Source organism: Planococcus citri, chromosome 3 (assembly GCF_950023065.1).
Source record: "Planococcus citri chromosome 3, ihPlaCitr1.1, whole genome shotgun sequence".
Classification (NCBI taxonomy): domain Eukaryota; kingdom Metazoa; phylum Arthropoda; class Insecta; order Hemiptera; family Pseudococcidae; genus Planococcus; species Planococcus citri.
The window spans coordinates 69,478,877-69,503,966 of NC_088679.1; the positions used below are offsets into that span (position 1 = coordinate 69,478,877).

Genomic DNA, 25,090 nt, shown 5'->3' on the forward strand with positions numbered 1-25,090 from the left:
GAACAGTCTGCAATTTATTCCTGTCTTTTGAAAAAAAAGCTTTTATCCGACCAACCCCAACACAACATCTTGGCAAATTGCACCCTATCCTACGCAAGTACGCATTAAACACTTCGTAAATCTCAAGATGAAGAAAAAAAATAAGGTCAAAACCGACTAAATTTTCTCTTTCAATGACCAGGACCAGGATGCACCTTTGCAAAACCCCTTCCTTCCCTTAATATGTAATACCACAAAGTGTACGCATTGTTCCTCGTACCTATACAAAACGAAACAACGTAATAACAACCAAACCGTAGAATACGTACATATATTTCACTATATGTAAATTTTCTAAACACGATACGTGTATTTGTATTTGCTTTTAGAAATATTATTCCATCGGATGCTGACATGGGCGCGGATTATGACGTGAAATGAAGCTATTATGCGTTCTCATTTGCATCTTTTCACTTAGCCTGGTCAGTTATGGGGCGCCAACGCAGAACAATTTGTATTACGTTGTCAGCGAAGAACTGCAGTTTTACGACGCCGAAATTAACAACAACGAAGAAGGTAACGTCTAACGTCTTCGGTCGTGGAAAAAAAATAATTCACCTTTGCGCACTTCAAAATACGAATAAATTATCCTCGGATACGCCGCTTTGCCTAGCGTACGAGGCGATGTCTTCGTTGAACGAGGACGATCCGCAAATTAAAACTTTGCAATTATTGAGACATCTCGACGATACCTCGTTAAAAATAATTTCTTTAGAAATTCTCGCAAATTGTATGTCCTCGTCGTGTTTAACCCCGGCTAGCCCAGTTTCCTTGTCCGAGACGTATATTCGAGCGGTGAAATTCCAAAATTTACAAAACTCGCGTATTTCGTTCCTGAAATAGATCTCGTTAAGGGTTCGACAGGTGAACAGTAACCTGATAGTTGTCTCATCCGAGTCGTCTTGCAGGATTGATTTAACAATTGCGTACACCGGAGCGATCCCGGTTCCGGCGCAGATGAAAATATAAGCGGCGGAGTCGTCGCCGGGAGGACGACGACGATGGTGGCGGAAATCTCCGAAGGCTCCTCTCATATACATAACATGATTTATATTCAATCGCGATATATGCCGAGACATCGCGCCATTTTCGTACAATTTGATTAAAAATCTAACCCTGCAATTGGGTTCGTTTTGGGCTACGCTAATCGGCGTATAACAGCGAGATAACTTCGTCTTCTGTTCGTTAGTAGTGTGTTTATCTGGTTTACAATTTATTAGTACGAAATGTTGCCCCGGCTCGTACGGTAAAATACCTTCGATTTCGTTCACCATCGTCTTTTCCTCGGCCTGTCCTGCCTCCTCCTTATCCTCATCTTCTTCGGTCAGTAACGGAATAAAGGTATAAATGTTCGCGTTTTCGGTAACTGTTTCGATTTCCAGCAATTTATACGGTTTGTATTTTAAAACCGATAATAGATCGGTTCGTAAACGTAGCTTCTCCGGCGCAATGTTCGATGTCTTACTACTAACCTTCCATTTAGCGAGCAATTCTTCGTACACGTCGAAAACACAAGGTGTGCACCCAGAACCGCAGCAATCCGAGTCTAAAGGTTTTTCCGGTAACTCCATTTCAAGTGGGAAGTTATTTCGGGCGCGTTTAATCGCATTTATAAGGAGGCGATTTCCTTATACGTTGAGCAAAGCGGAATAGTCGATGTTTTGATCGAAACGTACGTTGTGATACCAACCGTACCTGAAATCAAAAAGAGTGAATATTATTAGCAAATACAATTTTACAATGGTTGATGATAAGTTTAAGCTGACATGGATGGAACGATACCGAAAAAATTTCAATTTTGAGTTGTTTCAATTACCTAGACCTCTCTTCAACTTTATCAAAAATCGATACGTGCGCCATCTTTGGCCCCTCGCGATTACTTATGAATTATGATCAATCGTGTTCTAAATGTAAAATTATTTTAGCCTCAAAGTCAAAAATGGGCATCCTGATGAAGAAAATCGATTATTCGAACTCAAAAATCGATATGTTTTCGTTTTCGGCTTCATAATATTATCGATCATGTTTGAAATGAAAAATCAGTTTTAGTCTCAAAAACGGATAAGATGAAAATTTCCAGGTCAGAAATCGATTGATCGGACCCGAAAATCGATGATGTTTTGAAATGAAAAATCAGTTTTAGCCTCAAAAGCGAATTAAAAATTTCCAAGTCAAAAATCGATCATATTCGAAATCGATTGTTCGAACTTAATAATCGATTAATCTAACCCAACAATCGATGATGTATTCAAATGAAAAATCAGTTTTAGCCTCAAAAGCGAATTGAAAATTTCCAGGTCAAAAATCGATCTTAATCAAAATCGATTGATCGAACCCAATAATCGATTAATCAAACCCATAAATCGATCAATCGAATCCAAAAATCGATCAATCGAACCCAAAAATCGATGATGTTTTGAAATGAAAAATCAGTTTTAGCCTCAAAAGCGGATTAAAAATTTCCAGGTCAAAAATCGATTGATCGAATCCGAAAATCGATTGATCAAACCCCAAAATCGATTAATCGGACCCAAAATCGATGATGATTTGAAATGAAAAATCAGTTTTAGCCTCAAAAGCGAATTAAAAATTTCCAGGTCAAAAATCGATCTCAATCAAAATCGATTGATCGAACCCAAAAATCGATTAATCGAACCCAAAAATCGATGATGTTTCGAAATGAAAAATCAGTTTTAGCCTCAAAAGCGAATTGAAAATTTCCAGGTCAAAAATCGATCTTAATCAAAATCGATTGATCGAACCCAATAATCGATTAATCGAACCCATAAATCGATCAATCGAACCCAAAAATCGATGATCATTTGAAATTAAAAATCAGTTTTAGCCTCAAAAGCGGATTAAAAATTTCCAGGTCAAAAATCGATTGATCAAACCCGAAAATCGATTGATCAAACCCAAAAATCGATTAATCGGACCTAAAATCGATGATGATTTGAAATAAAAAATCAGTTTTACGTTTAGCCTCAAAAGCGAATTAAAAATTTCCATGTCAAAAATCGATCTTAATCGAAATCGATTGATCGAACCCAAAAATTGATGATGTTTTGAAATGAAAAATCAGTTTCAGCCTCAAACGTAGACTTCAGATTAGATTTCCTGATCAAAAAATCGATTAATCGAATCCAAAAATCGATTCACTTCGATTTTTAATCTCATAACATCGATCAGGTTCGAAATGAAAAATTAATTTTTCCCACAGAAGTACACTTCTCAATGAAAAATCTGTAAATGGAGCTCAAAAGAATTGATTTATTTCGATACAATTTATAATCGATCAAGTTTGAAATTATTTTTTTGTTTTGTTTCATTTCTATACAACAATTGACCAAACTTACTTGGTTTTTCTCAAAAATTAATGATACGAGTACTTTGTAAATCAATCAATCCTTTCACATAAGTCTTCGTTTTATTTTTAAAATATTGACCAAAACTACTTTTTTTCCTTCTTCAAAAATCTATGTTTTTAATCGATTGATTTTTGATTCCGGACTATGATCATATAATTATACCTAAAGAGGAATTGAGTTTTTCAAAAATGAGAGGTTTCTGAGCCCCAAAATATTTGGGGTATTCGATTTTAGACAAGCTGAAGGAGAGCAGTTTTAATTTAAATGCTCTGAAAATTTGGAAACTTTGTTTCTCACAATCAGTAAGTTTTGTACATTTTTGATTTTGAAATCGCACTGATTTCTTTGATAACCCCCCCCCCCCCAAAAAAAAAGGCACAAAAAGCGAACTTTGAGAAATTATTTTGACTTCAGGGGATCCATTTGGGTCAAAAAATTTTAAACAGCGCAAATTTGTCTGGTTCGAAAAATTTTTTGACTAAAAAATTCAACATACTATCAGAAGACAGACTGAACCTATGACCCATAAAGAAATATGAGGGTGCGAGGGGGGAGGGAGGTTCGAGATATGGACCAAAAAGTAAAAAAAATCAGTGCTTCGTTGTATGTATTTTATCACATCTTTTGTTCAAAAAAACTGATGAGGAAGGGATCCAAAATAGTAGAAAACCGTTGGGTTCAAACAAAGCTAAATCGAAAGCGCAGACAAAGACACCCAACCAGACATTTCAGCAATTCAAGTTCATTTTTCGATTTTCCGCGAATTTTTGAAACTATCTGATTGTGTCAAAAAATTGAAATAGTAGGTATCTTTTTTTTTTAAAAAAAAACTGAAATTTTCAGAATATTGCTGGAGGCTCTAAAACAATTCGAATTCATCTACAATATGGTTCTGTGATACACACCTAAATTCATTTTCAGCTTTTTAAATTAATGGAGCGAAATTTTGTAGAAGTGTAATTTCCGAAAATTATTCGGAGGCTTTAGAACTGCTCGATGTGGCTTAAAACCACTTCTAATAAGTTTGGGATTTCAACAATAGGGAACATACTAAATTTCAGCTTTCTAGATTGAAATTGGGTGAAATTTTGTGGAAATTGTAATTCCCAAAAATTTGCAGTAGACTCCATAAGTACTCAAAATAACTCGAAATTGCTTCCAATCGATTTGGGAGGTCAAAAATGAGATACATAACAAATTTCAGCTTTCCAACTCAATTAGTCAACATTTTTTTGTTTTTTCCTCTTAATTTTGATTCAAAATTTGATTCAAAATTTGATTTTTTAAAATTCACCCAAAATCGAAAAATGAATATTTGAAGCTCAAAGTTTGGCTGGCGGAGTATTTCGTATGCTTTTTTGATCTCTTTTCGTAGAGATCATTGTTTTTTGGAGGGAGAATTTTCAAGTCAATCAGTAGAATTTGATACAGAAATTTTTTTGGAAAATGCATCAAGAGAATTGTAGAATTTGAATTTCATTCATTGAGACTGTCTCTTAAGATTCGAGAATGGTTTGAAAATTCATCAAATTCAGTTTTTGGGAGCGGGAAGGGGTAAGGAGATGAGTGGGAAAATACTATGAATCAAATTCCAGATTTCCATCTCAATTTGGTTCACTTTTTAATGTAAAGCGAAATGGCATTTGATTAAAATTAAACTTTTTTTCCTTTGATAAATTTCTTCGGGTCTATTGGACCAAAGTGGGAGGGGAAGGGGTAAATATTGTTTCAAAAATCACATGATTCAACTTTGAATTCAAAATGAATTGAAGGAGATTTAAAAAATTCAATAAAAAATTGAATTGGAATTTAAACTGGGAGCGAAAAAGACAAATGGGATAGTTGGCTTTGGGACCTGATTTTTACGAAGAGTAAAATAAATTCAACTGAACAGATGTTTATTCAAAACTCACTGAAAAATTCCAATTTCCTAGGCAGAACAATTTAGTATCATTTAAGTATTTTAAATTTTTTTTTATTTTATTTTTTTTTGAAAACCCATCATATAAAAATTTTTCAGCGAGTTAATTTTCAAGGGGGAGGGGGGGTGAAGAGAGGCATTTCAAGGACTATATTCGGTGAGAGTGATATTGATGAATATTCAATTCCTCTCCTTCAAACCGAACCTCTTCTGAAAATTGCTGCACGATAAAATTTCAAAAAACGAAAATGTTGCAAAAAATAGAAACATTATCAACTCTATACTCAGTAACGTTGAAGAAAAAAATCGAAATAAGCAAAACGATAACGATGAAAATTTTGAAATCCGTTCCCAAAATTATCATAAGGAAAGTACAAAACTAAAACAGGCCTCTATACCTCTAAACCTGAGCTCAGATTATAATACTTCAAATACAAAAACACCGAGTTTCCAAAATAATATCGCGAAACTCGCAAACACAGGTCGTTACAATAACGCACCGACTCGACTCGAACAATATAAACAATCGCAGTATAGCGAAAAATTACCCATTTAGACGACCTTTATAGGTGTATTCGTCGTGATAGAAAAATTCTCGACCAAGTTGCGGATTTCTTCGTTTAAATGGTCTCTGTTTAGCCTCGGTAATCCTCGAAGCTCATTACAAAATAAGCCAATTTTCTCGTACACCTCATTAAAATGGTGAAATGGTTTTCTATTACGCTATCTTCCGTCGTTGTACCGGTGTAATCCTCTTTTAAACAGATGGAAATTAACATCTGTACGAGAATATATAACTTAAGTACACGAACGCGCTAGGCAAAGGAGGAGGCGAAGGCGAAGTCGAAGGCAAAATGCGTCGTAAATTTCGAGTCTTTTAAAGCGAATATTTATCGCGAAAGTTGCTCGGTGTCGGTAGAGCTGGGTTTGCTTTTATGCGTATTTGATCGCGCGGTAAGTTTTGCAGAACAGAGGTTTTTGTTGCTGCGGTGCCAGGCGTTAATATCGAAGTTGAGTTCTCAGATGCGGTATTTTAAGAGAAGACGTCTTAAAAGTTGTCAAGTTGAGTTCGCGTAAGTGGAACAGCACAAATCAATCAAAAAGTTTTCACTTGTTTTATGAATAAGTATGGTAAAAGACGTTCGAACCGAAGAGTAAATCTTACTTGTGACTTTCGAGCAAAGGCTGGGTGTATTTATCCTTAGGACCTGTTGTGTATTGTTGATTGAATCGCTGTAAGTCATGTTGCGTGATGTTTTGCACGCATTGGTACTTAGAGTAGAACTTTCCACTTATTGGTTGAACTGTGGCAAAAAAAAAAAGAAGCACGAGCGCAACATTAGAAATCTTGTTTTCGATATTCGAAACCACACGTAGCTCTAGCTTCTCAAAGGTGGTTTTAGTACGACAACAAAATGCGTATTTTTAGATATTTAATTTAAAAAACTCCAAAAATACGACGCATTTCGAAGCTATAATATAATCTTCGAAGCATTTACCTACGTGAGGTTAAGAATAAAGTATACGATACGATTCTAGACTATTTAATATGCTGATAACGTACCACACGTGTGCGGATATGCCGCCGCTATAACTGATTTTCCAACAACTGAGGTTATCTTCACCGAAAGACGAAACGATTGTTTTGTTTTTCTTTTGATGGCTGTTTTCACCGGTTCGTTGGTGGCGTTTAGTTCTGTAGACATTTGAAAAAAAACACACAATAAGCGGTTAAGCTAGAGTTGATACAATAAACGACGACAATATCGTGCCTTGTATCGCGAGGTACAATTTCACATAATATAAAGCTCGACGTTTTTTTTTCTTTTTCAGAAGGTGACTATATCGGTAAACCTTGTAACCACACATGCGATGAAGCTCTATTAAACGTTAAATGCGACAAAACCACAAAAACGTGCCAATGCTTAGAAGAATATCCGGTTAAAATATCGAAAAAAGGTCGCGGCTGTGCTAAACGTAAGCTACGATTACGAATACCATCGACGTATTATGTGTTAATGGGCGATTTAATAATTCTGTATAATGATGATAGCTTCTTGGTTGGGAGATCAATGTATGTACAGCGAATCGTGCATGCACACTGATCAATTTTCGACTTGCGTGCAAATAAACCATAATGCTTACTGTCAATGTATCGACGGTTATCATATCGTGCCCGAACAAAAAACTTCCAGAAAAGCATTCTGCTCAAAAGGTAAACTGAGGATTATCTAAGTTACGATTACGTTTCAAGAATTAACTCTAGGGTAATATTCTTACATCGTTGATTTCAGATATTTTACAAATAGCTAAAGATCTTCCGGCGCTCTTCTTCGTCATAGCAGGAGTGTTTGTGTTCTCAACGGTGATATGCTTCGCGATGAAGTTATTCGTTGGTAAATCTCAACGATACGAGAATTCCACGATCACCACTAGGCTTCTATCTACTTCTGAAATCGGTACTAGGAATTAATAAACATTTTGATATTATTTTTGGTAATTCGTATAAGTTATACTTACTCGTTCGTGTTGATATTTAAAGCTCAAGTAGCTCGATCATTCAGACAATCGAATCGTAACACAACTCTTTCGAGAAGAGGTAGTCGAGGAGTAACCGTATCATCTTCCAGAGCAACGGCAGCTCGAGCTGCAGCCATTCTATTGGTATCTTGCCATATACCAACACATCACGATCAAGCTACTAGAAAATCATCAGGTATAAATGAATTATTTCTACATATCGATGAAATATAATATTATTATACTATACATAAGCAATTTACTCGTACTTAGATTCGCAAGTTGGCAGCGGAAGTGTTCTGCTGTTACAGAATAGCAATCCAAATTCGCCCAAGTCATTCAGTGCTAAACAATTCAAACGAGATTCCGAACAGAAGATCGCTGCCAGGAATCGATCTATTATTAATCAGCCTTCGACGTCTTCTTTGGGATCGTTTAGTTCTCCGAAGAAGAATATTGTAAGTAGTATCCATGTTGAGTTGAAACTAGAATGAGAAATCTACTCTGCATGACTCATAGCTCGATAGGAAAACCCAGAATCATTGTTAGGGTTCGGAATAGCAAAGGTACAAAAGAAGAATGTTTAAAAATAACTACGACAGACGAATTATTATGCGTTATCTTTGATGATTCATTATTTTTGATAAAATTTCATCGGTGGTTACAAAGTTTACCTTGAATAGCGATCAAGTGTTTCGGATTGCGATATAAATAGTTTACATGGAATTATTATTACTCGTTGAACTTACTGAAATCTTCTGCGCCACAATTCTGAGGAAATTTATTTAATTTTTATAACAAAAACTCGAAGAAACACCAATCTTTTACGAAATTCGCCGCGAAATCCGAGAGATTAGAGAGATAAAAAAATTTCAAATGAAACGAACGAAAACAAAATGAACGTCAAGCAGAATCGTTCGCTCATAAATTTGACAGGTCCCACAGTTAGAATGAAAAGAAACCGAACGAAGAACGAATTTCTCCATTCATAAGTAAATAGGTGCTTTTCTTGTCTAACCTACTTAGTTTTTTTTTCAAAAAAAAATCACTTGAGGAGGTTGGTTACAAAGTTAGACAAACGCCACTTCTACAAAAATCGAGTTAGATATTGATTCTTATAGGATTTTCAACGCTCTTTTCATTGCCGAGGTCTGTTATTTTCAATATAGTACGTAAAAGGGTGAAAAACGTGCTCAAAGTTTTGCCTTAGTTTCAAACACAGACATGTGCAAATTTTCTTAGTTTCAAAAACAGACATATCCAGGATATGTCTGTTTTTGAAACTAAGATGATAGGATATGTCTCATTTTGAAACTAAGATAATGTTCACATGTCCGTGTTTGAAACTAAGGCGCAACTTTGATCGCGTTTTTTGACCTTTTATGTTACTATTTTGAAACTAAGGGACCTCAGAAATGGAAAGAGGGTTAAAAATCCTATACATATCAAAACCTAACTGATCTAGACAGCTTCAATTTTAAATTATCTTCATCTTGGTTTCAAAATCAGACAAGTGCATTTTCAGGTTCTTTTTATTAGTGGTGGGGGGCAATGGTGGAAGGATATTTTTTGTATTTTTGTTACTCAGTATCATCACTACAATTTGTCAAATATCCCCCGCCTTTACAATGCTGTATATTTTTGTAACAAAAAACATAGTTTTTCTCAAAATCAACCCTGTGGCGTTTGTCTAACTTTGTAACCAAGCTCCTCACTTGAATCGTTGAATCCTTGAAATTTGAAATAATTACTTCACTTTGAATTTTAAATTTAATTGAATAATAATTATGAATCATTTTGAAAAATATATGAACATGGATATTTTAAAATTAATTGATTTGAATTGAACGATCTTCAACTTCAATATCAATATCAATACTTTGATTTGAGATTTGAAGTTTGAATAATTATTTTCAAATTTCAATATTAGTAAAGATGAGCCTGATTAATGGATGATCAATTTTGAGAAATTGAGATACCTAATTTGAAATAAACAAATAATAATCAATGAATTTTGAAGCAATCATCAAAATTTTCCAACAATGATTTTCGAACTTTGGCGATTCGATTTGAAAATTAGAGATCTAAAGCTCTGTTCTAAACACCATTGTGAATTTCATAAATCATTAGTTTTAAATCGTAACTTTTGAAATGAGAAAAAGTGGCTTAGTTTTGAGCATTTCGCTTTCCATTGATTTGTACTTCACATTAATTAGAACAACGTAGCTTTGCAAATTAACGAAGACAATGGAACAATCAAATGCATGAATAATGATAATCAAGTAGTTATTCGAGAATTGACCCTTGAACGAGGCCTCTACTGCTAATATTTACTGTTAAATACAGTATTTTGATCAATTGTTCGATAAATAGAATCCCTGACTGAAGCAATTCCTTAAACTAATCACTGAATTTACGAGAAAATCGATTATTAAATAGAATTGAAATCGTCTAGGTGCAACAGTTTCGAAAATTGCAATATACGCACGTACACGATAAAAAAAATGACCTTCGTTCGATTCAACATTAGTGAATTCTCGAATACTTTCACCAAATCAAGCAACATTACTTCGAAAGACGTAATTTAGCCTATCGATGAATTACAATTTTATAACACGAATCGAACACGTCATCGTCTCTAACTGCTAAAGAATTCCTGACGCAGAAGATAAAATTCTATACATTTTCGACGAATAAGATGACCAATCAATATTTCATCACCTGTCAGATAACAAAATTTCATCGAAATACATGTTTTAATAATTCAAACTTGTTTCAGGAGAAACTTCCCCATAGCAGTTCGTTGAACAACTTGGATGATGATAGCAATTTACATATTGGACTAGATAAACCGAATTATTCATTAGGCGACGAACTGAATGAATCCAATACTCAACAATTAGAATAAGTCATTTGAAAATTGTAAATAATGTAAACCGAATAAAAATTAATGTACGTGTACTCGTTACTTTGAAATAAGAAAGCTCGAAGTCGGTAAAACTGAAGATTTATTGAACTATTACAATATCGTTTGGATGTTTTTTTTTTAATATTTACGAGTGAATCCCGAGAGCGAAAAAAGGAACAAAAATGAACAAACAAAACACACGTATGAAAAAATTGGAATACAAAGTTTTAAAAAAATAATAGGAATGACTAAATACTCGATAACACAAACGTAACAATATGCCTATCGACTAGTGTAGCGAACTGTACAATTTTTTCAACAATCAGAAATTAATAAAGAAGAGCAGGAATAATAAAAATGCTTTGTATGATGGAAAACAATGAGGATTCACTGATGAACAACCGATTACGTTTAATCGACTTCTTCGATGGTGGGACCAGCGGATCCGCCACCGTTGGGAGCAGCGCCGCCGGCACCGGGGAAACCACCAGCTCCGGGGAAGCCACCGCCTGGCATACCGGTAGGAGGAACACCACCGCTTTGGTACAATTTAGTAATGATCGGATTGAAAATACCTTCTAATTCTTTTTGTTTGTGTTCGAATTCTTCTTTTTCGGCCAATTGGTTGGAGTCTAACCAGCGGATGGTTTCGTTGCATTTTTCCAAAATCGTGTTTTTATCGGCTTCGGTGATTTTATCTTTTAATTTCTCATCTTCGACGGTGCTCTTCATGTTGAAGCAGTACGATTCTAACGAGTTTTTGGCGGCGATCACAGATTTTTGTTTATCGTCTTCGGCTTTGTATTTTTCGGCGTCGTTGACCATGCGTTCGATTTCATCCTTGCTGAGACGGCCTTTGTCGTTGGTGATTGTGATTTTGTTTTCTTTGCCGGTGGATTTTTCGATGGCGCTTACGTTAAGGATACCGTTAGCGTCGATATCGAAGGTGACTTCGATTTGAGGTACGCCACGAGGTGCTGGAGGGATACCGGTTAATTCGAATTTACCCAAGAGGTTGTTATCCTTGGTCATAGCACGTTCTCCTTCGTAGACTTGGATCAATACACCGGGTTGGTTATCGGAGTAGGTGGTGAAAGTTTGCGTTTGTTTAGTTGGAATGGTTGTGTTACGTTTGATGAGTACGGTCATCACACCTCCGGCAGTTTCGATACCCAAAGACAATGGCGTTACGTCTAATAACAGCAAATCTTGTACTTCTTCCGATTTGTCACCGTGTAAAATGGCGGCTTGGACGGCGGCACCGTAGGCTACAGCTTCGTCGGGGTTGATCGATTTGTTCAGTTCTTTACCGTTGAAGAAATCTTGCAATAATTTTTGTACTTTAGGGATACGGGTTGAACCACCGACTAAGACGATATCGTGGATTTGAGCTTTGTCCATTTTAGCATCTCGGATCGATTTCTCGACTGGTTCCATCGTGCTTCGGAATAAATCGGCGTTCAATTCTTCGAAACGAGCACGAGTGATGGAGGTGTAGAAATCGATACCTTCGTAAAGCGAATCGATTTCAATGCTGGCTTGAGTCGACGATGATAAAGTTCTCTTTGCTCGTTCGCAGGCGGTTCTCAGACGACGTAGGGCTCTCTTGTTTTGGGTGAGATCTTTCTTGTATTTACGTTTGAATTCTTGAACGAAATGGTTGACCATTCGGTTGTCGAAATCTTCACCACCCAAGTGAGTATCACCGGCGGTTGATTTTACTTCGAAAATACCGTCTTCGATGGTCAAGATGGATACATCGAAGGTACCACCACCGAGATCGAAAATCAATACGTTACGTTCGCCTGTGCCCTACAAAAAAAAAACCATACAAAAGGGTTAGTTAATTCAATTCAAAAACAATACGATGAACGTGACGTTGCAAAAATAATACGTACTTTCTTATCTAAACCGTAAGCGATGGCAGCAGCGGTAGGTTCGTTAATGATACGTAATACGTTCAAACCGGAGATGGTACCGGCATCTTTTGTGGCCTGTCTTTGAGAATCGTTGAAATAAGCTGGTACGGTAATAACAGCATTAGTAACGGTTTTTCCTAAATAAGCTTCGGCAGTTTCTTTCATTTTAACCAAAACCATAGAAGAAATCTGTAAATGAACGTAATACGATTAGAGTCGTGAAAACAACAGGTAAATAAAACGATAAAAATGAATTTTTACGCCAACATTGAATCAATAAAAACTACGAAAAACATCAACACAATATAAAGTTCAATCTACATGAATAATTAATCCAACTTACTTCTTCTGGGAAGAAAGTTTTAGCTTCGCCTTTATATTCAACTTGAATTTTAGGTTTGGTGTTATCATTAATGACTTCGAATGGCCAGTGTTTCATATCGGCCTGAACAGTGGCGTCTTCAAATTTACGGCCTATTAATCTTTTGGCATCTGTGAAGCAACAATGAAGACATATTTAAAAATACATTCAGGAGCAACAATGAATACACATTTAAAACTACATTCAGGCGTAGGTAATAAAAATCTGTCGTACACGGAGGAGATCCAATCAACATGATGTTAGTTAAATTGGGACTATGAGTGTACATTGCTTTAGGCTACGAGCTCTGACCAACATTTATAAACCGATGTCAATTCTATGTTGTAGCCATATTAAAAATGAATATTGAAATACGAAATAACTCACCGAAAATGGTGTTGTTAGGGTTCATCGCAACTTGATTTTTAGCGGCATCACCGATCAAACGTTCGGTGTCAGTGAAGGCGACATAACTCGGCGTGGTTCTGTTACCTTGATCGTTAGCGATAATTTCGACTTTACCGTGTTGGAATACACCGACACACGAGTACGTAGTACCCAAATCGATACCAATAGCTGGAGCTTTTGCCATTTTTTCTGCAATAAATATACGCACAACGTTAGATAATAATCGATTACGAGACGAGCACTACTACACGAGGAAGTACATCAAGGTGAAACACATTTACGGTAATGTTCGTAACAATTTTTCACAAACGTTCGCAAATCGCGAATATATTTGCACAAGGCGTGGCAACGAGTATCTCAGAAAGTTAACCAAATAAGGCATATAGTGAAATATCAAAGCTTTACAAGTGCAAGACACAATGTGCAAATATGTTCACGTGTGTAACCTTGCTCACATCGGAAGTTGAAAAAGTACCTCGTAAAATGACAAAATATTACAGAAATACGAAAATAATTGTAACAAAAACTCACCTGAATAATTCAAACACGAAAATAAATAATTAAATAAACAAAATTACAATTGCAAAAGGTTAATTTTGAATAAAAAAGCGTAAGTTTATATCACACGAATCTCAAGTTTTACCGTTCAAGTCAGACGACACAAAGGAATTGAAGTACGAGTACCAAACTACCAATCGTTACCGACATCTGGTTAGCGGATTTCTACTGCCACATTATTCTAGAATCTTCCGCCCAATAGCGTCACTTGTTGACATTGTTCGTCATCTGTGATTGGCCCATTAGTCACGTTTGCCGAAGTGCGTCACAGTTGTAACGGTTGTGAAAAATTATTCAACGTATTCCCTAAATTTCCCTGAAGCAGACAGATGAGAATCGAACCCTAACTCACTGAGAAACGAACGAAATTAGCCTAGTCGATAAAAGATGGTTTTGAAATCAACCAATAAGATAACGCTACAAAAAACACGTACAAATACACGTTTATTAAAAATAAGAATAAGTAGGTATGCGAATACAAAATATAATATTGTGCATAATAAAAAATAATACGTTCGATAATAATTCAAACAGAATAAAGTGAGAATATGATAAATCGAGTAATTAATAATTATATGAAAGTAAACGTTTCAGAAGTTGTCTGCTCGTCGGGGAACCACGTCTTTTAGTCGTATTATAATCTCATCATTTCTGACGACGACCTCCTCCAATTCCTGAAATTAAACTTGGGTCAGAATACGTGATTCTGAGTAAGAATGGTACCTATTTAAAGCTAACTACTCTATTTACCTATTTCCTTACAGACCAGCACGAATATCGAATTTCCTACAACTAGAGCCTGAGACCAGGAAGACCAGAGTTGAAATTGTATCGAATCGAATAATCAAATTAAAGCTCCTTACAAAACGAAATTTCCAACGAGTAGGTAGTACCTATTTCGTGGTGGCGAGCACACTCGCAAAATAAATCGAAACGAATACAAATTACGACGAACGAAAAGTTTTCCTACCAAGACGTAAATAGGTTCCTATCCAAATACACGAAAATAAACCTAGTTTTAAGCCACTGCATAATTACCTACGAATCTACGAAAGCGAAAGCAAAGAGCTAATACCTATTTAAAATGAGAAACAAATTTGATAAATAGACACCAAACTTACATGGGGATTTCCTGCTTGATCGTGTTGCTGTGGCGAATTAGGACCGCTTTGGTCACTTCCGAGATTGGAATCTTCTTCAAAATTATCGTCGGCCATCGTAGAATTTAATCGCGAGAATTTTCGACGAAATTATAATCGCGTAGGTAGTCGCGTACAAGAAATAGGCAACTTTGAAAGTTGGATCGAATTCGAAAGTTTAAATTGACAATTTGACAATATTTGAAAATATATAATAATCGCTTAATCGCGCTCGAAGTTCGGAGATGTTTAACAAATGAATAGTAAAACAGAACAGAGTCAAGTTCAACTGAGCGGCTGAGCATTTGGTCCAGCCGTCCAGCTCCTTACGCTAAAAGTTCCATCTCCATCAATTTCTGGACCGGAGGAGTAGTGGGTAAATTACCAGTAATTACGAATTTGCGATTTGACGAACGAAATGATCGAGCGTCAAATGAATCGTTCGTTCACTGCTGTGAGTGAATCTCACAGAGTTGAAAACTGGAAGTTTCGTTCCAAAGTTTTCAACACTGCCAACCCCGGCCAAAAGTGCAAACGATTCGAAAGCCTAATAAAAAATTTTTCAATCGAGATGTTGATAAACATGACGATGAAATTTTACAAAAAATGGAATAATTTCCTCAAAATTATAATGATATGTATAAACGATTAAACGAAAGATGAAGAAATTTCAAATACGAGAGTAGACTGAAGACAACGAAGTTTCCCTACGACTAACTGAGGTAAGTAAACTAATGATTATTTTTCCGCGATTTCTTCTTCGATTTCGACTTTCCTCTCAAAGATGCACCCAATTTTTCTTGCAGTTCCCCGGAGGGTTCCGCAAGTTCTACCGGATACAGTAAATTAATCGAACGAATGATTGTCTTGTTTCCTTGTGTAAGATGTACGGTTGCCGAGCGAAGATCGACGTTTGTAATCTTACCAACAGGCCAGTGACCTCTCGGAGACGAAGCTTCCTTAACTAAAACAAGATCACCTATGCGAGGCAAAAAAGACACCGATTTTCGAGGAGGAGGAGAAATAACTGCATGACGTTCTCGAAGAGAAGTAAGATAATAATCCCTAAATACTTTCCAAAATGAATTTAACACTTTTTGAGTCGCATCCCATACAATTCGTAGGTTTTGCGCAGTCGAATCAAGTTGGTGAAAATTCAGTTCTAAAAACGTTGTGGCGTTTACTGTTCGAAGACGAAGAAAATGATTCGGGGTGAGTGGAGCTAAAACTTCGTCGGCGGCCACGTACGTTAGTGGTCGCGAATTAATGGTATCTTCGATTTCCGCTAAACAAGTGACGAAAGCTGATCGCGAAAGCTCCTGCAAACCGTACGACTTTTTTAAGCAACTCTTCACGACAGCAACGAGTCGCTCGTAAGCTCCTCCCTGCCACGGTGAGTACGCTGGTATGAAACGCCATTTAATTCGGCTCGTTGACACGTATTCTTTCAACGGTTCATTTAGAATCTCAACCTTAACACCTACCATTTTTTGCACAAATTGAAAATTAGTAGCATTGTCTGAGGTAATTGTTAAGGGGGATCCACGACGAGCGGTAAAACGCGTGAGAGCATCGAGGAAATCGTCACCAGATAAACTGTCGACGACCTCCAAGTGCACTGCACGCGTGACGAAACACGTAAAAAGTGCTACATAAGCCTTGAAATATTCACGAACGTTTGTATGTTCACAGATTTCCTTCGCTAAGGCTATAGGTCCTAGTAAATCGACGCCTATATGAAGAAATGGAGCTGCCATCTGAACTCGACGATACGGGAGAGGAGGTGACGGTGGCAAACGAAAAGCGCCGCCATCGACACGTCTACAATCCGCGCAATATTTAATCGTGGATTTAGCGAGTGAACGAAGTCGCGAAATCCAAAATCTTTCCCTCACTTTGGCTAAAAGGTGCGAAGGCCCTAAATGATGAAATCTAACGTGTAAATCAAGAACAAGAGCGGCTACTAGCGGACTATTACGAGGTAAATAAATTGGTTTAATTGCGTCAAAAGGTAGTTCGGAGTTAGCGACTCTTCCTTGACATCGAATAATATCTTCGTCATCGAAATAAAGACCTAACGCGTTATTATTAATAGACAATTTTTTCCTTAAGTATCGAATTTCTTCCGCGAAATACTTCTTTTGAAGTTCTCGAATAAGTTCCCTTTCAACGAAAACAAATTTGTCAGTGGCGTCCGCATTTGTGAAATCGACAGTCTGAGCAATGAGTGGTTCGAACTCTGCGACAATTGCTTTCCACGAAATCTTGAACCGTTTTTCCTCAAACTCGTTCGTTAAGATACCGGAGTATTTTATTTCAACAGTTGACAAAACAACAGTATGTACTATGTTCGTGGTTTCCGGTGTTTTAGGCCAGAGGGCCCTGTGGCAAAGCCAGTGAGGTCCCTCGTGCCATAAAACATCCTTCTGCAAAAGAAAAGGAGTCGTTCCTCTCGTGCCTAAGTCAGCTGGATTTTCCACTCCAGGGACATGCCTTATCTCTAAATTTGGGGTCTTTTTAATTTCATCAATCCTATTTTCAACGAATTTCGGCTTCGTGTCGTCATTTGTGAGCCATTGCAGCACAATCGTGCTGTCAGTCCACAAAGTGATCGACTCAAAATTTATCCTAAATTGCTGTTTTAGAAAAGTCGAAGTTCGTTTTCCAAGAACGAGTCCTAAAAGTTCCATTTTTGGAATAGTCAAAGTAGATTCTAATGTCGTTTTGGGAATTTCATACTCTACATCATTTATCGTAACCTTGGGGTTCGCCTTTTTCGGGACCTTTTTTTCGAGAGGTTTTATTCTCATCTTCGAATAACAAAGGCGCGAACCTGAATTTCCTAGCTCGTCGACAAAACAAATGTAAGCACAACAAGAATAAGCTTCTTTAGAAGCGTCGCAGAAAATATTCAATGAAAATTTCGCGTTATCCAAGTTGTAATCGAAATAGCGACGTGGAATTTTAATGCTCGAAATGTCACGCAAATCGTGAATAATTTTGGTCCAACGCGCGATGAGCTCAGAGCTCAACGGTTCGTTCCAATCATAACGATCTTTCCAGCAGTCTTGTATGAATAAACGAAGCTTTAGTACGCACGGATTGAACAAACCGAGGGGGTCGTAAATCGATGCGGCGTAGCTAAGCGCTAATTTTTTAGTAACGTAGGGTTCCGAATTTATTGTTTGAGATTTAATACTTAACGAATCTTCGTATCTGTTCCAGTTTAGACCCAGTATGCTGACCGGAGGTGAACTAGAATCGATTGAAGGCAAATTATGTCGAAGGAGAAACTCTGAAGAATTTGAAGTCCAGTCACGAAGATTCATCGAGACTGTTTGAAATTTAGCGCGAAGATTATTGAATAATTTCGACGCAAAATTCAAAGACGAAACAGAGGTAACAAAATTATCTACGTAAAATTTATCACGAACCTTTGACAACCAATCCGCGTTTCGCGAATCATTTGTCGAAGACAAAAGATGCTGAATGACCAAATTTAATAAAGTTGGTGATGAAATAACACCAAAAGGAACTCGTGCGAATCTAAGGTAAATCAAATTGTCGATTGTTACAGGTAGTGAAAGGTCTTTTACCCATAAAAACCGAACTGAATCGCGATCTACTTCATGGAGCACCATTTGTAAGAACGCTTTTTCAATATCGGCGGTGAGACCTATTTCAAAAAGACGAAAATGAAAAAGAAGACCATTAAGATTTTCTAAAATCATAGGACCTCGATAGAGAAGATCGTTAAGTGATTTTCCAGTCCTAGTCTTCGCGGATGCGTCGTATACGACACGAATTTTGTCGTTACGTAGGATCGCGCGATGAGGTAAATAATGTGTCAAAAAAGGAGTTTCTTTCGGTGCCATTTCAATAATTCCTGAAGTGAGCTGTTCTTTAATTAACTCATCATATTGTTCTAGGAGTTCCGAAGACGATTTTTCGATTAGCGAACGAAGGCGAGCGACACACATTCGGTAGTTTGATTGCAAATGAGGTCGCTGGTCCTTCCATGGCCATCGAACAACGTACCGATTTTTATCAATGTAAGTTGTGCTGGTGAAGTTTTCCAGCATTTTATCGTCAACATTAGTATACTCCGCCGATTTAATACCTATCGAATCCAAATCCCAGAGCTTAGCCAGATTCAAATGTAGTTGGTCAAGCTCTTCACGAAAACTAGTATCGTCATTATCAACGGATTTCGAATTAATTAAAACCGAACTAGGTACGTACCTATCTTTTGGTTCCGAAACTACAGCATCGATATCGTGTGGGCCAGTTGGTATCCATCCGAATATCGAATGCCGTAATAAAGGCCCCTCATCGATAAGGCGATATTCATCATTCGGAAAGAATTTGTACAGTTGGTCATTTCCTATTAAAATTCGAATTGGATCTTTTATTTCAGAAAAAATTGACTTATCGGCGTATTGAAAGGAAGATGGTAGACGATTTCGTACGAGTTCAGAATTGGGAGCTGTTGTGATGTCAGGCGAAGTAATACACGAAGTAGTCCTGAGAGCGACTGTACGAGAAGTAGAGCCATCTAACGTGAGTAACGAACCTATAACTTCGCTAGATTCTACAAATTTACTTTCAGACGTTCCAAAAATTCCTACTTTTGACTTAATGGTTTTTCCTTTCAGACAAGGATCGACTAACCTAGCAAACTTCTGATCTATATACGAGGCACTACTACCAGAATCGAATAGACCCCTAACCTCCAAGAAATCGGTGCTGTTTCCTAGAATAATTCTACACCTAAAAGTTTCTAAATAGACATTTTCGTCGTGAAGTGAAGATAAAGTAATCGAATTCTTACCTGATTGGTCTCGGCGACTAGCGACGCGAGCTGCGATTTCCTGCATATGTTTCGAGCACATCAGCGCATAATGCCCGATCTTACCGCATGCGGTGCATGTACCGAATCGCGCTTGGCAAGCGCTATATACATGCTCCAATGAACCACACGCATTGCAGCGGCGGCTACGTTCCAGGCATTCTTTTCGTCCCTTCCAGGTACAAATCGTTTCACAATTGGTACTTTCGTGATTGACTCTGTTACAGAACAAGCACGGAGTCGTCACGCGTCCCGTAGGAGTACCCTGAGAACGATTTTGTGGAATTTGGTTCGTAATTCGCTTCGTCGACGGCGGAGGCGGAGGCGGCGGCATTTGAGCGGCACCAACATTCTGCCCAGTGGCCTTACGCTTGCGATTACGTTTCTTTTCGTTCGAAGGATTCGAAGCTGTGACCAGTGAAGCGCCAACAGTATTATTAGCTTCCTCGGAGGTGACAGCATTTGTGTTAGACGTAGACGAATTCGATTGAGCTTTTTTCGATTTTTTAATTAAGTCTACTTGCTCCAGTAGTTTGATCCGTTCGTCCAAAGTGTCGATAATCGTATTTAACTCATTGAACGACAGATCATTCCCGGATCTCGCCTTCACCTTTTTTAAACGTTTCAAGGCGCAGAGAACCAGGTCAGAAGGGAAACAACTAAGTACCTTTGTACGTAAGATATCCTGATCCACTGGAACCCCGATTGCGTTCAAATTCGCAATGATGGAAGAAATAGACTCAATATTACGACGGTGAGCAGTTGGAGTGGTGCTTTCGTGAGTATCTTCTAATGCCTTATAGTAAGCGGCCTTAAGTAGCTCTGGCTTATCGTATTTATCGACTATCTTATCAATGGCTATCGGATAATTTTCTGCCGTAGGATCCAAATTTCCCAGTACTCGTTTCACCTCGGGACCAATGAACGTGAGCAGATACGTAAATTTTTCGACGTCACTATGTTCGTTGTCATTATGGACTGCTGTTTGATACAACTGCCACCAAGACCGCCACTCCATAAGCTTTCCATCGAATATTGGAACCGTAATACGTTGCAGGTGAACATTCTTTTTCGGCTTTACTGGTATGGCCGCAGGCGCTTGTGCGCGAATAATTAGGTAGTTATCGATGGTGGTGTTGAGTCTCGCTTTTAGAGCTTCAAGTTTAGAGATAAACTCGACTTGATGCGCCATGTCTATGAACGCCCGCGCCTCGATGTCGAGGAGCCGAAAATCCTCGTCGAGTTGGCTCTTGTGTATCGCGTATTCTAGCCCCTGCTTAATACGATCGATTATAGTTCCAACCTCCGCTTCCTTTTCTTCTAAGGTTTGGCGAAAGTGGTCAACGATCTGTTACGAAACAAAAATAAAACAAAGAAAATGGTAAAATTTTATTTGAATCGAATCAAGCGATCCTTTGTTCATTGCAAAAGCTTTTGTAGAACGAAGTTCGCTAGTTTGCTCGTAAATAGTTTCACTTTTCACCAATCAATCGAATAAAATTACTGTTTAAACTATCGACTATGCATCAGTAAATTTTCTTTCCTTACTGGCGAGACGTCTCGACGATATTACGAAGCTTCTGATCGAGGTGCTTAATTTATTTTTCAGTGAACACAAAAGTTCCAAAAAATTGCGAAGAAGACGTTTTTATTGACGTAGTGAGCATACACCCATCGCTCCTACCTTCGGGTGTTTCGAATATTCGTGGCTGTGGACCCAACGATAGACACGCGATATTTCTCCTGACCGAGCAATTCCAAAGGAAGCCGACAATTTGGCGCAAAATTCAATAAAGACAACTCGTCGCTTCTAGTGAGCGTTTATCAAGTTCCTCGAATTCGCCGGATGTTTACACAGCAGCAAATTTCGAGCTTAGTAGGGTCGATCGGTATGTGGTCGTTCGCCTTTCAACTATGATTAAAATCAAAATATCACTATCGATTCACCACTTCTTCAATCTACTATCGCGAATTATCTGTTCTACTGCGTGTCATTCTTCGAACAGAGATCTGTTTTATGCAACTAGGTCGCGTTTTAATCGACGAAGTTCACGATGAGATCAGCATCGGAGATAAGCTAATATCGAATTGCAAAGATAAAAGCGAGCGAAATAAATGAATAACCCAAGACATTTCGTTATCACGCGTCCCATACCACGTAATATCGACGATCGCGAATTATTCCCCTTACCTAGCAATAAAAATTAATTTTAAATACGTAGATAAACATTCATAAACATTCAGGCTATCGGTCAGTGCTTAATCGATAATTTCTTTTTTGCAGATACTCATCGACGTAATGCTGAGAAATCGAATCCCGGATCGCTAAAATAAACAATCAGAAGTGTTCTAAGAAATGCCAATTCGACGGGAAGTGACTAATACGAGCTGGAATTTATCGATACCAGTGTCCTTGTGTACTTTGTTCTTTATTTTTATTTTCAGAACGTTCCACGGTTACAAAGGTTCCGACAACTCCATCGAAACGTGAAGGCGTGTTATATTGCGAACGAAATATCAAACCCTACGAATTTTATGAAGCATTTTATTGCCGACAACGTAGGACCGGTCCTAGCTCTTCACCAAAAAAAAAGGGTATAACATAGTCGATTAACCTTGACGACATCACTACACCCTACCCATGTTGTGTTTATACAGTCGGAAGGTACAGATTTCGAACTAAAACAAAGGAAACGAGAGTTGAGTCAACGCAAGTGTTTCATTTTCATATTTCGGCGCAATATTGCGTCATCGTCATAGAAATAGACCTTGAATTTCGTCACCTCTATCGTTTCTTAGAAACTAATCGCTAGGTACAGAATTCCGATACCTACCAACTCGTGAGTTTAAAGGAAGATTTTTATTATTTGATTTTTAGATACCTACCACCTCGAAAATTTATAGCTACGATTATTTACAAATTAGATACCTAGAACCTCGCCAAATTTGCACGAATTTTAGGGGAATTTTTACGATTTTAGATACCTACAACCTATTGAATTTTTTGCGAATATGTTACGAATTGTTCATCAAGGTACAGAACCGAATTCGGATACCTACTACCTCGTGAACTCCTCGCGAAGATTTTTACGAATTGTGCAACATGTCCTCAATGTTAGGTACAGAGTTTCGATGCCTACCAACTCGTAACATCTTCGCGACGATTTTTACGAATTTAAAACGTGTTTGCGGTTATCCTTTTATCGACTTTGGGCTCATTTTGAGGCAAATTTTGTGTGATTCGTGTGCTAACCACGCTCTGCTACCATGTGAAAAATTATTCAACGTATTCCCTAAATTTCCCTGAAGCAGACAGATGAGAATCGAACCCTAACTCACTGAGAAACGAACGAAATTAGCCTAGTCGATAAAAGATGGTTTTGAAATCAACCAATAAGATAACGCTACAAAAAACACGTACAAATACACGTTTATTAAAAATAAGAATAAGTAGGTATGCGAATACAAAATATAATATTGTGCATAATAAAAAATAATACGTTCGATAATAATTCAAACAGAATAAAGTGAGAATATGATAAATCGAGTAATTAATAATTATATGAAAGTAAACGTTTCAGAAGTTGTCTGCTCGTCGGGGAACCACGTCTTTTAGTCGTATTATAATCTCATCATTTCTGACGACGACCTCCTCCAATTCCTGAAATTAAACTTGGGTCAGAATACGTGATTCTGAGTAAGAATGGTACCTATTTAAAGCTAACTACTCTATTTACCTATTTCCTTACAGACCAGCACGAATATCGAATTTCCTACAACTAGAGCCTGAGACCAGGAAGACCAGAGTTGAAATTGTATCGAATCGAATAATCAAATTAAAGCTCCTTACAAAACGAAATTTCCAACGAGTAGGTAGTACCTATTTCGTGGTGGCGAGCACACTCGCAAAATAAATCGAAACGAATACAAATTACGACGAACGAAAAGTTTTCCTACCAAGACGTAAATAGGTTCCTATCCAAATACACGAAAATAAACCTAGTTTTAAGCCACTGCATAATTACCTACGAATCTACGAAAGCGAAAGCAAAGAGCTAATACCTATTTAAAATGAGAAACAAATTTGATAAATAGACACCAAACTTACATGGGGATTTCCTGCTTGATCGTGTTGCTGTGGCGAATTAGGACCGCTTTGGTCACTTCCGAGATTGGAATCTTCTTCAAAATTATCGTCGGCCATCGTAGAATTTAATCGCGAGAATTTTCGACGAAATTATAATCGCGTAGGTAGTCGCGTACAAGAAATAGGCAACTTTGAAAGTTGGATCGAATTCGAAAGTTTAAATTGACAATTTGACAATATTTGAAAATATATAATAATCGCTTAATCGCGCTCGAAGTTCGGAGATGTTTAACAAATGAATAGTAAAACAGAACAGAGTCAAGTTCAACTGAGCGGCTGAGCATTTGGTCCAGCCGTCCAGCTCCTTACGCTAAAAGTTCCATCTCCATCAATTTCTGGACCGGAGGAGTAGTGGGTAAATTACCAGTAATTACGAATTTGCGATTTGACGAACGAAATGATCGAGCGTCAAATGAATCGTTCGTTCACTGCTGTGAGTGAATCTCACAGAGTTGAAAACTGGAAGTTTCGTTCCAAAGTTTTCAACAACGGTAAACACAAATCCCTTGATAAAACTAAAAGAAACCGACATGATGATGGAAAATATACGAATTGCAAACATAATTATGTATGTACTATTGAGACGAATAATTTATAAGGATGATATTTGAACGAATTTTACGATTTTCATTTCTCAAAAAACCCTATATTTTGCCTGAGAAATGAAGAATTTTTCGTGTTTTATTCTAGAATATTCCAGATTTTCGAGTAAAATTTTTGTTGTTGTTGTTGCTTCACCTGCTGGAATTTGATAAGTGATTGAAAAGTGAGTGAGAGGCGATGGGATATCGCGGAGTCTTTATTACCTATTTTACGATTCCTCCTATTTTCATTTTTTTACTTTTTTTAAAAAAGATAATAATTTACTCGTAAAGTAAATCGAAATCGAATGTAGCAAAAGTTGAAAAATCAAAAAATAAAAAATATTTCAGTTTTTTCAATTTTCAATTCAA

At 37.3% G+C, this 25,090-nt stretch overlaps 4 protein-coding genes across 8 annotated transcripts in view; 1 reads left to right on the plus strand and 3 right to left on the minus strand.

Moving 5' to 3' along the window:
* LOC135838591 (NADH-cytochrome b5 reductase-like) overlaps positions 1–7,749 on the minus strand; it is a 280,351-nt gene extending 272,602 nt beyond the window's left edge. The window contains exons 1-4 of one of the 3 annotated variants that reach the window (XM_065354280.1): positions 7,609–7,749; positions 6,893–7,024; positions 6,494–6,632; positions 1,512–1,734 (exon numbers count right to left, since the gene is read on the minus strand). In XM_065354280.1, coding sequence (XP_065210352.1) covers positions 1,512–1,610 — 99 coding nt within the window. In that variant the 5' untranslated portion in view covers positions 1,611–1,734; positions 6,494–6,632; positions 6,893–7,024; positions 7,609–7,749. The other 2 variants (XM_065354277.1, XM_065354278.1) reach the window with 2 other exon arrangements.
* LOC135838590 (uncharacterized) lies at positions 417–11,066 on the plus strand. Its single transcript, XM_065354276.1, has 7 exons — positions 417–555; positions 7,162–7,305; positions 7,382–7,543; positions 7,623–7,787; positions 7,871–8,044; positions 8,122–8,306; positions 10,628–11,066. The coding sequence occupies exons 1-7, from the start codon at positions 417–419 to the stop codon at positions 10,754–10,756; spliced, it is 1,098 nt and encodes a 365-aa protein (XP_065210348.1). The 3' UTR covers positions 10,757–11,066.
* Positions 10,839–14,125, minus strand: LOC135838581 (heat shock 70 kDa protein cognate 4). Its single transcript, XM_065354264.1, has 5 exons — positions 13,976–14,125; positions 13,424–13,633; positions 13,019–13,167; positions 12,655–12,864; positions 10,839–12,568 (listed from the first exon to the last, which is right to left on the minus strand). The coding sequence occupies exons 2-5, from the start codon at positions 13,626–13,628 to the stop codon at positions 11,168–11,170; spliced, it is 1,965 nt and encodes a 654-aa protein (XP_065210336.1). The 5' UTR covers positions 13,629–13,633; positions 13,976–14,125; the 3' UTR covers positions 10,839–11,167.
* Positions 13,976–24,632, minus strand: LOC135838584 (uncharacterized). Of its 3 annotated transcripts, none has more exons than XM_065354269.1 (3): positions 24,099–24,632; positions 19,973–21,338; positions 13,976–14,676 (listed from the first exon to the last, which is right to left on the minus strand). In XM_065354269.1, exons 1-3 carry the CDS (start codon positions 24,192–24,194, stop codon positions 14,648–14,650), a joined length of 1,491 nt encoding a protein of 496 aa, XP_065210341.1. In that variant the 5' UTR covers positions 24,195–24,632; the 3' UTR covers positions 13,976–14,647. The 3 variants fall into 3 exon arrangements, with proteins under 3 accessions (XP_065210341.1, XP_065210343.1, XP_065210342.1); XM_065354271.1 differs by lacking the exon at positions 24,099–24,632 and adding an exon at positions 21,675–22,297; XM_065354270.1 differs by lacking the exon at positions 24,099–24,632 and adding an exon at positions 21,539–22,297.
* Positions 24,633–25,090: the final 458 nt, after the last annotated feature.

Bases quoted from the DNA above. Each gene is read 5' to 3' on its own strand.
- LOC135838590 (XM_065354276.1), top strand. From the start codon at position 417: ATGAAGCTATTATGCGTTCTCATTTGCATCTTTTCACTTAGCCTGGTC. The intron at 7,544-7,622 runs GTAAACTGAGGA...CGTTGATTTCAG, and splicing joins AAAAGCATTCTGCTCAAAAG to ATATTTTACAAATAGCTAAA. The intron at 7,788-7,870 runs GTACTAGGAATT...TGATATTTAAAG, and splicing joins TCTATCTACTTCTGAAATCG to CTCAAGTAGCTCGATCATTC.
- LOC135838581 (XM_065354264.1), bottom strand. From the start codon at position 13,628: ATGGCAAAAGCTCCAGCTATTGGTATCGATTTGGGTACTACGTACTCG. The intron at 13,168-13,423 runs GTGAGTTATTTC...GTTGCTTCACAG, and splicing joins CCCTAACAACACCATTTTCG to ATGCCAAAAGATTAATAGGC. The intron at 12,865-13,018 runs GTAAGTTGGATT...GTTCATTTACAG, and splicing joins AAACTTTCTTCCCAGAAGAA to ATTTCTTCTATGGTTTTGGT.
- LOC135838584 (XM_065354269.1), bottom strand. From the start codon at position 24,194: ATGGCCGACGATAATTTTGAAGAAGATTCCAATCTCGGAAGTGACCAA. The intron at 21,339-24,098 runs GTAAGTTTGGTG...GTTTCGTAACAG, and splicing joins ATCAAGCAGGAAATCCCCAT to ATCGTTGACCACTTTCGCCA. The intron at 14,677-19,972 runs GTAAGAATTCGA...GTTTAATTTCAG, and splicing joins TAGTCGCCGAGACCAATCAG to GAATTGGAGGAGGTCGTCGT.